Raw genomic sequence first — 11,464 nt, forward strand, 5'->3', positions numbered from 1 at the left:
ACTGAAGGCAATCAGAAGGGTCCCCTCAGCTGTGGGCAATCTGTTGCCTGAAGTCACAGAAGCTCGAGGTTTTTCTTCTACGTTGTGCTCAGGGCTTCTGATTCGAGCTGAGGCAGCTCGTGAGAAGCCTCCCCCTTGTATCGGCGTGTCTGGGGAGCCAGAGTCAGAGCAGAGAATGGTGGGTGGACTCGAGGGACAATTCCCCCAGGCCTTGGTGGGACCGGGGGCATCTCTACTGCCTCACCCCGACTACCCCTCTCCAGCCATCACCTGTGTGCCCCATCAAATGAGGGCTGCTTCTCTGAGCTGTTCTGCCCTTCTTCTCCACAGGCTGCAGGTGTGACAGCACTGAGTAGGTTGCCCCAGGTGAGCCCAGGTCACCTAGATGGAGCGGAGTCAGGGTGTCCTCAAAGCTCTCCTGTCACCCACTAGACTGACATTTCGTGATTCCTGCCCACCGAGGGCCAGTCTCCTCTATGATAAATGGCCTTACCAGCACCTCCTTGCGTCACTTTCCTGGGAGGGTCCCCTGGGTGGGAATCTGTGCTGGGCTGCCTTGGCCAGAGTAGCTGGGAGCCCTCTCAGGACTGGGTGGGGAGAGTCCGGGACCCCCCCCCCAAGGTGGAGGCACTGGGGCTCCTGCGCCTGGAGAGACCCTGGCTTCACTTACTGCAATAACCCCACGGGCCTCTCCCTGCCCACGTGTGTCTTCTTTGCTGCTGGTAGACACTCAACGTTACCGGACCCCCGGGCTCTCCAAGCCCAGCCATAGGTGTGCTGGTTCCGCCTTCACTCTGGTTGTCCTCGTGGGCCCCAGAGCCCAGTCTAGAGGCCTCAGAGTCCCAGTTTCCACAGCTCAGGCCCGCCCGGCCCGTCTCTACACCATGGCTCAGGCCATTCCTCTGCCTTCACCTCCTGTCGAGTCCTCCGTCCCCCAAGGCCCCGCTAGTCGCCCACTCCACGAATCCCTCCTGCTGACTGCGATGGCTCCCCCCTGAGCCCCAGGTTGCCTCGCTGGGCCGGCACGGTCACAGGGCCATCTGGGCCCCTTCCCATCTCTCCCACTTTGCTCCTTTAGGCCAATGACCATGTTGTAATAGGGCCTCAACTGCTCTCCTAGGAAGGACACTATATAAGTAACTGCTCATTCAATCCTCACAACCACGCAGAGGAGGGCGGTGTCATCCCCAGGCTTTGGTCAAGCAAACCTAGGCCCCGAGTTTGAGTTCCTCAAGGTCCCGAAGCTCGTCCCCCTCACATCCGGTGATGCACTTGGCGGGTTCTCTGAAGGCACGTGAAGGTGATGAGAAGGACCTGGATGCCTCAGTGCTGCAGGTTCTCCCGCTTCGCACCCAACAGCCTCACCCCCGGGGGCTCATTAAACCACGTCGCTGGGCTCCACCCTTAGAGGAGGTGCGGTGGGGCCTGAGAACTGGCTTTTCTAACAAGTTCCCAGGTGATGTTGGTGCTGCTGGTCCGGGACCACACGTTGACCCTAAGCTGCTAATTAACAACATGTGTCGCCTTCTTTGGGGCCAGACTGGTTGCCCTCCCCAAGCTGAGCACGTAGCTCCCCGTGTCTCCCGCAGTCTCATCACCAGCCCCAGAACAGGGCCCGGCACTTGTTGACAGGCGGATGGGTCATGTGATGCTGGGTGAGTGAGAGAGAGGGACAGCGACAGGAGGTAGCTGAACCAGCCAAGACTGCAATGACCACGTGAAGCCCCTGGACTGAGGGCGCCGGGCCAGAGCCGCCCAGATGCCGTGTCCAGGCTGGGAATCCAGCCAGGCGCTGGCCTCCTGCTGCTGGAAGTGGAGCCTCATCAAGCACGTCCTGGGGCTTCTCCTGACCTTCCCTCCTGACGGCTCTTTAGGCCAGCAATCCTCAACCCTGGCTGCCGGTGAGGGTCACCTGGGAGCTTTAGAAAGTCCAGATGTCTGGCTGCTGGCTGCACCTGGACCAATTGCGTCAGAATCGCTGGCACAGGGCCAGCATCTGACGGGGCTTCTCAGGAGTTCTCCAAGGCTGAGAACCACAGATTGAGAACCTCTGCAGCCTCGGCACCGGAGGCTTGGGAATCTTGGATGCAGCCCTGCCTTCCTGGGCAGCGGGCTCCGCTACCTCCCGGGGCCCACACTCGGAGTGTCTCCTGATGCAGGTCAGATCTGAGCTCTGCCCCTTGCTGACTCATAACGTCTGTGGGTCTCAGTGGTCTCACACGTGAAGGAGGAATCACAGGAGGTTGTGTAGGGTGCCTGCAGTCAGAGCACAGTAAGCCCCCACTGTTTGCTCTCACTGCGGCCAGGCCTTCCCCTTCCCGCAGGTGGAGGTCTCTGGACTTTTATAATGGTACTGCCCAGGATAAACAATTCCTGAGTACTGCCAATGGATGTGTATTTATAAACTGCATTCATGGGTTACTATACTAACATATTATGCATATTATAAAACATTCAACAAAAATAGAAACTTTTAAGGATTGACATAAAAATATAAATACAAGTTCCTATGTTTTCTTCTTGATGCCCCTAGGTATATGCACCCCACCTTGGGGCACCCTGCTGGAGGGCCCACTGAGAGAGGCGGTGGTCACCTGGGGTCACGAGCGTGGGGCGAGGGGTCAGAAAGTGGGGAGCTGCACACGGGGCCCTGGGGAAGCTCCGGGCGGTGGTGGGGGTCGGTGCTACAGCTCCGAACCGCTGGGGAAGCGGCAGCTACGGGCGGGGACCCGGACACCGCGCAACCCGGCAGGATCCTCAAGGGAGGGTTCCGGCCTGGGGGCCCTGGGTCCCGGGGAGCCCGGGCACGGGAATCCGGGGCAGAAGGATCTCGGGCGCGAACCTCGGGAGTGAGGGGACTCAGGCCCCAGAGAGTCGCCGGAGCCCGGCTCCGACATCAGCCGCGACAGGTCATCCACCAGGTGCCACTTCTCCTGCACTTGCTGGGGCGGAAGAGGGGAGCGAGCAGCCGGTTTACGAGCGGCGCCTCCTCTCACCAGCTGCCGCGGGAGAAGCGGCCACCTCGCTGTAGCAGCCCCGAGGCCCCGCCCCACCAGAGTTTCCCCTCCCCGCCCCCGCTGCGGCCCCGCCCCACCAATCTCCCGCCCTATCCCTAGACCCGCCCCGCCGGGCCAGAGACCACGCCCCTCCCAATCCCGCCCCAGCCCAAGGCCACGCCCCATCAGGTCCCGCCCCAGCCTAGCCAGAGACCACGCCCCCGCCAGTTTCACCTCCTACTTCAGCCCAAGCCCACACTCCCATTAAACCGGGTCCCCAAGCCTAAAGCCACATTCCTGTTGACTGGTTCCCGGCCGGAGGCACCGGTTCCCTCCCTCCACCTTCCCCGCTTCTATCCGCGGCCTGAGGCCACACTCCCGACAGGGTCTTGCCCGGAGTCCGTGACCCCTCCCCAGTCCGGCGGACACTCACCCACACCAGTTGCTTCCGGAGCCCCCGGATGGCCCTCGCGCTGGCCTGGGACTGGGAGACGCACACGGTCAGGACAAGGCTTTGGATAGACGGGGATGCTAGGTCAGTCAGCCCCCTACTTCCTCCTTCCCCACCCCAGTCTCTTAAAAACCACCTCCCGGGGTCTTCTCTCTTCCAGGTTCCTAGACACCGCTTTCTCTCTCCTCTCCTTCCTCCCACTGGTCGCTCAGTCCCTCTCCTCTAAATGGTAGTAAGAATAACAAGCGCGGCAGGCTCATAGCGTGTCTGCACCGGGCAACGTGCTTCGCCAGTGGTCACTTAAAGTGCCCGCTTTACAGGTGAGGGCCTTCAGGGGCTGCCCAGGGGCACAGGGCAACCCCCAGGACACCTGCCCTTGGGCCCCTGGCTCCCTGCGACCTTGGGCTCTCCTTGTCTGGCCCCCAGATCCCATGAGACTGGCTGGGGGTGCCCCCTCCCTCGGCCCCTGCTGCCCTGAAAGGCACCTGAGCAGGATGAGGAGGGGGAAGCTGAAGGCGTGGGAGCCCAGGTAGTGGAGGATGCGCTGGCTAGGGGGTGGGAGCCGGAGGGCCACCAGCTCTGGGACCACCTGCCAGGGGGCTGAGTAGTTGGTGAAGAGGCCACAGTCCCAGGAGGAGCGGATGCTGGGGAGAGACCGCCAGAGGAGGGCCGGTGTCAGTGCTCGGGTGACGAGCTGCCGGCCCGGCAGCCTCAGCCCGTCTGCTCCCCTCACCTGCTGACCACATAGCCCAGGGGCACAGCGGCCAGGAGCAGGCCCAGGATGAGCACCAGCTGGAAGAAGAAGATGGAGCTGGAGGCGCAGAATGGCCGAGGGGACGCCCTGGAGTTCCTCAGCAGGGTGTACTAGGGAGCGAGCAAGGACACAGGGGCCTCAGTGCAGTGTGCAGATGGGAGGTGCCCGGCGGGGCAGCAGCAGGAGGTGAGGGCTGCTCTGCTGATGGCGCTCGAGGTGCCCACACAGGTGCGGCCCTGCTCCCTCCCAGCCCCTGAGCCCTCACCTTCTTGATGTAGAAGGTGAGGAAGACGAAGATGCTGTTAAGCAGGGGCAGCAGGGGGCAGTAGAAGAGGCCCATCCAGGTGACTGTCTGTCCCTCCACGATGTCCAGCACGTTCTTGGGCAGCAGGAACTCCTCCCGGTCCAGCCAGGCCCAGAACCGGCCCGAGAACCGCTCCACCAGCAGCCTGGGGGAGGGGAGTGCCCAGGTACCCACCACCCAGAAGTGTGTGGACCTCGTTGGTCCTGGCTGTGGACCATAACACACTCACACGGTAACAGGCATGTAGAAGTGCTCACCCCTGGCTGTGGCCACTGGCCACTCCGAGACACGCCCACTCCACCCCCGTAGTGTCCCCACGTGGCTCACCTCCTAGGCAGGCTGACAAGGAAGGTGAAGGCCACCGTGAGGAGGAAGTTGAAGATGCTGAGTTTGTACAGCTCCTCCCCCACCGAGTTCTCCCAGCACTGGTCAGAGGGGGCATCTGTCACTACCCTCGGTCCCCAACCGCCCCTCACCCACCCGTTGGGGGACTCTGTGGTCTAGGAGCCTTGCCTGGAGTCTGATATGATTGCTAAGTTAAAACCCGGGCCTGGGATAAGATTTCAGCAGACAAAGCCCACAGTCTGGGCTGCCTCTCTGCACAGCGCAGAATGTAATGTGAATGGCGCCCCCTGGAGGTGACTGCTGGGTGGGCAACTCTGCCCACAGCCTCTCACAAAGGTGAGACCCTGAGAAGGACGAGGAGATCAAAGAGGTGGGGCTTTGCAGAGGACAGGAGGGACAGGCCCTGATGGAGTCACCGGCCACCTGGTAGTCACATGCGTTGTAGCCGTAGGACTCACAGCTGGTCTTGTTTCTGCCAAAGCACAGCAAAGTCTGCCCCAGCGAGAAGGAGAACATTCCCAGGCTGGCCAGCTTCAGCACCACACACCTGGGGGTTAGGGGAGGGGGCGGGGACTGTGTCAGGGGAGGAGCCCAGGTACATGGCACATCTACTCGGGACACAGGTGTGGCTGACATCTGCATGAGCTCAAGTCTCTCCCGGGCCCAGCCCCCTCGAAACCCAGAGCCCAGCCTCCTTCCAAACTGCTCCATGCGTGGCAATATTTCCCAACGTGCGTTCCCTAGAATCTTGGTCTCCAGATGATTCACAGGAGAAAGGTTCTGTTTACATCAGTTTGGGAAACACGGCAGTCCAGCCATCCTCCCCCCACACCCAGCTTGGAGATTCACAGGCACATACGTGCTTTTATATCATAAATGCAGGTGAGCTCTCTCTTCTAAGGCCTATTAATGCCCTAGTCCGTTTACACTGTCCATATATCACAAACACGTGCATGCATACTCCTGAATAATATGTAACTGGATCACACAGGTAGGGTGGCCTAACCCCAAACGATTGCCTGCACGTTATATCAAAGTGTGGACTTTCTTTTTTTTTTTTTTTTTACTTTTTGTCCATACTTCACAGCACGTGGGATCTTAGTGCCCCGACCAGGGATCGAACCCGCGCCCTCTGCATTGGAAGCACGGAGTCTTAACCACTGGACCGCCAGGGAAATCCCATAAAGTGTGGACTTTCAAGGCTGATACACGGCCGGAGCCTGGCTGGGAACAGTGGTTCTTGTGTTGAGGAAGGCAGGGGTGGTGGGGGCTTATTTTTATCTTCCATCCTTTTGAGCATTTTGAATTTTTTTTTTTACCATGTGCACGTGCTATTACCCATTCCAAAAATAAAATTTCAAAGCAAACACAATCTACCTCGGAATGGGTAGATACGCAGAATGGGCTCCGGACAGCTTCTGTGCCAGGGAAGCCCAAGGAAAAGCAGACCCTGCCAAGTGAGGGGTGGGTGGCAGACGGAAAGAGAACCTGGGCTGGAGCTGTTGTGTGTGTGGGGTCCTGTGGGTGGGTGGGTCCAAGGCAGGACCTGAGTCCTGGGAGAGGAGACAGAGCAGAGCCTGGGGGCAGAGGACAGCTTGAGTTTGAACCTGCACCCAGAAGGCATGGGGAGCCTCCCTTGGCCAAGGCGCTTGACCCTTTCAAACCTCAGTGTCCTCATCTATCCAGTGGCAGTGAGGATGGTCCTAACTTCACAGGTCACGTGAGGGTGTCAAGGTGAGGGGTGTAAACCCTCAGGGCACATGGGAGGGAGCTGTGTTCCTAGGTAGGTAACTGTGGTACCCAACGTGCCCTGGCAAAAACAGTCACTGGCTTGCTTTGGATGGTGGGGACTGGAGAACCTTAGACCGGGGCCCGCCAGACTGTGTGTGGGAGCAGCTGCCTGCTTTCCCTTGCACGGGACTCCTGATGCCAGGTGATAACCAAGACAGGCGGCAGGACACAGCCCTTCCATGCCCTCCACACTCCGTCCCACCTGTCACCCCCCCAGGTGTCACTCACCAGATAAGGGTGAGGTTGACCTCAGTGTTGGGAGGGTAGTTTTCCAGCTGGACCAGGAAAACAAACAGCAGGGGACCCAGAAAGTTGACCAGGGCGATGACCCCAGGGGGCAGGTACTGGAGCAGCAGAAACAGGGACTCCTGTGGGGAGAAGTGGATAAGGGGGTGCCGCGGGCTGGAGGGCCCCCAGCGGCTCCCCCATCCCCTATGACCCCCTTCAGGTGTAACTCTGGTGCAGGCCCGGAATCTGGAAGCCCACGGATTATTCCCAGTGGCAGCAGGGGGTATCCACAGGTAGAGCCTGTCTGACTTGGTTATGACTTTGGGCAAATTGCTTTAACCTCTGTGAGCCTCGGTTTCCTCTTCTGCAAAGTGGAACCATCCCGTCTCCTCCCCCAGGTCTGGCCAGGATTAAATAAATGCGTGTCAGTCGCCTGGCACCTCCTTGTTGTCCTGCGAGTACTTGGTGGCCCAGAAGATAGCACTGATGGCCCCAACCACCAGGAGCCCGATGAGGATGTTGACCCGCAGGTAGGTGAGCAGGTGGCAGGCCCTCTGAGCCCGGGTCTGATGCTGCACCATCAGCAAGTGACGCCCCTCCTCCAGCTCCACCTGTCATGGGGGCAGGGGCAGGGGCACAGGTGGGTTACGGCTGGCCCAGGTGGAAGGGGAGGGGGCTGGCAAACAGCCCCAGGTCGGTGTGCGTGGGGAGAAAGGCTGCCAGGCTCTAGGCAAGGTTGGGGTGACGCTGAGGCGGGGACAGACGGGCTGGTTTTGTCCAGGGCACCCCCAGAGTACCGTGCAGGTGAGCGCTCACACCCAGACACGGCACAGCCCCCGCCTCCAGCTGGAAAACCGTGTGCGCACACACACACACACAGACACACTCCCACACTCAAGCCACACACTCATTCACTCTCAGAACTCACACTCATGCACATCCTCACACACACCTTGAACTCATTGCTGATCTCATGCTTCTTGATGGTGGCTGCCTCCTGCCCCTGGATGCAGAAGTCCCAGGAAGAGAAGACCTTGGCGCTGAGAGGTGACCTGTAGTCCTGGCCCAGGAACATCTTCTGTGGCAGCCCCTTCACCATCCTGGAGGGGGCAGAGGCCAGGGCTCAGCCTCGGCTCGGCTCTGATCTGGGATGGGAAGTCCCAGGCAGCCCTAAGTGCAGCCTTTGGCCTCGGCCTGGGTGGGGGGGGTGGGGACACAGGAGCGGTGGCCCCGCTCCTGAGGTCTGCAGCTGGGGATGCAGAGTTCCGGCCCTGGAACCTCCATTGGCAGGGACTCCCTGCCAGCTTGGGGGTACCACGCCAAGCAGGGGTGATCAGGGAAGACCCCCTGGAAAGGGGTGGAGGCAGGGGCTCTGCTCTCACCGCCGTAGAATCCCACAGAAGCAGAGGAGCAGGCAGGCCAGTGGGCTCAGTAAGTAGGCCAGGCGGATGCTGTATATTGAGCTGCTCTCAGGCCCCGCTCGGTACGCGCCGTAAAAGAGATAGGTGTTGTTGAAGGCCTGGGGATGTCAGACGATGACAAGTGAGCCAGGCTGTGTGCTAAGTGTTTTCTTGCTGTTAACACATTAGCCCTCACAGTGACCCCATCAGGTAGAGAATAAGAGTATCCCCATTTCACAGAGGCTCAGAAGGGTTGGGCAACTTGCCTAAGGACACACAGCTTGGAAGAAGAGCCAGGACTGGAACACGGGAGCCCGCACGGTAACCACCCAGTGGCTTCCAGGGATGAGGGTAGGGTGGTGCTTATCCCAGAATCCTGGACACTTTTTCCCTTCTTGTCCTTCAAACCCCGACCCCAGCTGGGCTCTGAGGGCCGTGGGCACATGTCCATGGGCCTGGGCTGTGCACAGTGGCCTCAGCCTCTCTCTGACCCCACTGCTGACCCAGCCAGCCTGTCTGTGGAGGACCGTCTCCCTAGAAGCCAACGTGCCCTTGGAGGGGTGAGGGTCCTCTTAGACTGGGGTTCCCTGAGGCTAGATCACCAGGTTCCCCAGCCTCCCTGGTCCACAGCCAGTACAGACTCACTCACCCTGCCGGTTAAAACATTCCAAAGTAGATTGTTGAACTTGGGAACACCAGTCTGGGGTTGGTGGCCACCAGGACACTGGAGGGCTGTCGAGGAGGGAGAGGGGTCCAATAGGGAAGGGTCCCCAAGGCATAGGTGAGACTCTGCCCCTCTCACTCCAAAACCTCCAATATCAGGAGGCCTGAGCAGGGTCATGAGGGCATGTCAGGAGGCCTGTTATGCAAAAGGCGAGATCGAGTAGAGCCTCATGGCTGGACCCAAGCAGGACGATGCCCAGGGTTTGGACACAGAGGGTTGGGGCTGTCCCAGTGGACCAGGCCCCACAGGGTTCAGGTGGGCTCGGGGGGCACTGTTCCCTCCGTGGGCCAGGCACTCACTGAAGTTCAGAGCAGGTCCTCTGTCAGGGGGGCGGAGCCAGGTCAGGGGCAGCAGGACGAAGCTGGTGGTCAGAAGAAGGGTCAGGAGGTTAAGCAGCAGCAGGAAGCGAAGGAAGGTGAAGTAGGACTGGATTCCGGTGCCAAAGAGGCCTGCGGGGAACAGCAGGTGGGTCCGGAGGCGCCGAGCCGTGGGCCCAGCTGATAATCTGAGGGTTGTGGGGTGTGGGTGAGCAGCCTCACAGGGACCTCAGTGTAACGGCCAGTTCTGGAGGCTGGCCTAGCAGTACCTCTAACAGCCACCAGGGGTGCCATCACCCACCAAGGTTTGAAGGGTGGCTCTGGGGGCAGAGAGGGATGTGTGAGGAAGGCGGGGTGGGTTGGTGGGGGTGGAGGGGTACAATGGCCAGGGGGATAATGCCCTCCTCTGGTTTCCAAACTAGACATTGAGACTCCAGAGAGGGGAGGCAGGAAGTGGGGATTGGGGTTCGGGTCCTACCCCCGATCTCGTAGAGAGCCCCCTCCCAGAGACCACAGCCCCGGGCCAGCCGCCGTGCTGCCTCCCCCAGGCGCCGTCCTGCAGTCTGCTGCCTGCGACGCCACTGCTGCCAGCACGAGGTCTTCACCCCCTCAGGCTCCCGCAGCTGCCTGGGACGGGGTGGTGATGGGAGGGGTCCCTGAGTCACCCAGCATGCCCACCTGGCCAGGCAGAGCAGCACCCTGGGCCAGGGAGTCTTCCCACTGCTGGTGATTTCCACCCCCCCCAACCAACAGTTGCATCCTCTCCCCACCCCCACTGCTCCTCCTCCGCTGTGTTCGGCAGGGTGTTCGGGCACCCACCGGATGAAGCGCTTGTCCACCATGGCGTAGGGCAGCACCCGCACAGGTTCCTGGGAGGAGCACAGCCGCTCCATCTCCTGCTCCCACAGCTCCTCGCCGGCCGGCTCAGGTTCTGGCTCCCCTGAGGCCTGCACCGACCACTGCCTCAGCATCTCTGTGATGGGGTTGAAGTTGGGGTTGTAACGCTTCCCCCTCCTGGGAGGGGATGCTGTTGGAGGAGATCTGGCTCAGTCTCCGGCCACATCTCAAAGCAACGTATGGCCTCAGTTTCCCCATCTGTCAGACGGGGAGAAAGGTCCAAAGGGCTCGGAAAGATGGGACGTCACAAACAAAGCCAAGGCCAGGTGTGGGCACAGTTAAGTGCGGTGGAGCCCAAGGCCCGCTCTGCCCCACCGCAACCGGTTACCAGCGGCCGCAGCCCTTCCCCATCGCCCCCTGGCAAGGGACAATTCCACGTGCCGATTCTCCCATTGGGAAGACCTCTCTGCCGCAAACCCCAGCAGTTCCCTGGATTCAGCATACTGCAACACCTCGAACCTGGACGTGTTGGGACCTCCTCTTGTCTTCTACCTGGTGGTCCAGATCCCGGGACTGGGTCCACCCCGGCCCCCCATGGAACCCAAATGGGGAAGCGTGGCTACAGCCCCGGCCGTGGGAAAGGAAGGAAGGGACCCCTCTGCCCCTCAGCAGCGGTTCTCACCCCTTCCGCGCCAGCTGCCAGCAGCTCCTCGGCCTCAGTTCTCTCTTCCACCCCCTCACGATCCCCCCTCCCCTCACTCTGCACCCAGCTCACCTGGGGACAAGGGACCTAGAGACCGTCCTCCGACTGGCTCCCGCCACTCCCGGCGGGGCTGCGAGAGAGCCGAGGGGAGGGGTCATATGACAGGAACCCCAGCACCCCTAGCCGTCGCCTCCCCGCACTCCTCTCTCCCCCGCCTCCGGCACTTCCTCCGCGCTCCACTGAGGCCCGCACTTCCTGAGGGGGCGCGGAGCGCCAGCAGGCAGGTGAGGCGCTGCGCGTGCGCGCTGGGCGGGGGTCGGGCCCTTCCTCTCCCCACGGGGGACCCGCGGCTTCTGGGCCGAAGGTCTGACCCTGCGGGGCTGCGGTCGGCTGGGCGCAGGCCCCGCCCCTTATCCGCCGGTAGCCCCGGCTCCGCTCGGCTCAGAGGGCACGACAGTGCAATAACTTAGGGGGTGGGTCCGACCGCTCAGGGCTGCTCGATTTTCAGAGGCCCTAGGCGTTATTTCTCAACTTCCCGCCTCGATCTTTGGCACTTATAGCCGAAGCGGCCCAGCGCCTGGCCTATAGGAAGCGCTCAGGAACCCGCTGCACTC

The 11,464-nt window shown here is 61.1% G+C and overlaps 1 protein-coding gene across 14 annotated transcripts; it reads right to left on the reverse strand.

Annotated features, from left to right (window-relative positions):
• Window positions 1-55: 55 nt before the first annotated feature.
• On the reverse strand, window positions 56-11,315 carry TMC8 (transmembrane channel like 8). Of its 14 annotated transcripts, none has more exons than XM_089901598.1 (17): window positions 10,923-11,309; window positions 10,130-10,283; window positions 9,789-9,937; window positions 9,293-9,442; window positions 8,919-9,001; window positions 8,252-8,388; window positions 7,822-7,969; window positions 7,310-7,480; window positions 6,870-7,009; window positions 5,274-5,397; window positions 4,833-4,930; window positions 4,467-4,650; window positions 4,181-4,311; window positions 3,933-4,091; window positions 3,430-3,508; window positions 2,843-2,999; window positions 2,127-2,256 (listed from the first exon to the last, which is right to left on the reverse strand). In XM_089901598.1, exons 2-17 carry the CDS (start codon window positions 10,279-10,281, stop codon window positions 2,234-2,236), a joined length of 2,085 nt encoding a protein of 694 aa, XP_089757724.1. In that variant the 5' UTR covers window positions 10,282-10,283; window positions 10,923-11,309; the 3' UTR covers window positions 2,127-2,233. The 14 variants fall into 14 exon arrangements, 13 of the variants coding, with proteins under 13 accessions (XP_089757729.1, XP_089757728.1, XP_022445170.2 ...); XR_002646810.3 differs by having other exon boundaries at window positions 2,144-2,256; window positions 2,843-2,942; window positions 3,430-3,480; window positions 10,923-11,306; XM_089901603.1 differs by lacking the exons at window positions 2,127-2,256; window positions 2,843-2,999 and adding an exon at window positions 56-149 and having other exon boundaries at window positions 3,430-3,480; window positions 10,923-11,307.
• Window positions 11,316-11,464: the final 149 nt, after the last annotated feature.

The sequence above is a fragment of the Delphinapterus leucas genome, chromosome 19 (genome assembly GCF_059928025.1).
Source record: "Delphinapterus leucas isolate spDelLeu-1000000601 "Yukka" chromosome 19, BTC_Dleu_Yukka2, whole genome shotgun sequence".
In the NCBI taxonomy this organism is placed as follows: domain Eukaryota; kingdom Metazoa; phylum Chordata; class Mammalia; order Artiodactyla; family Monodontidae; genus Delphinapterus; species Delphinapterus leucas.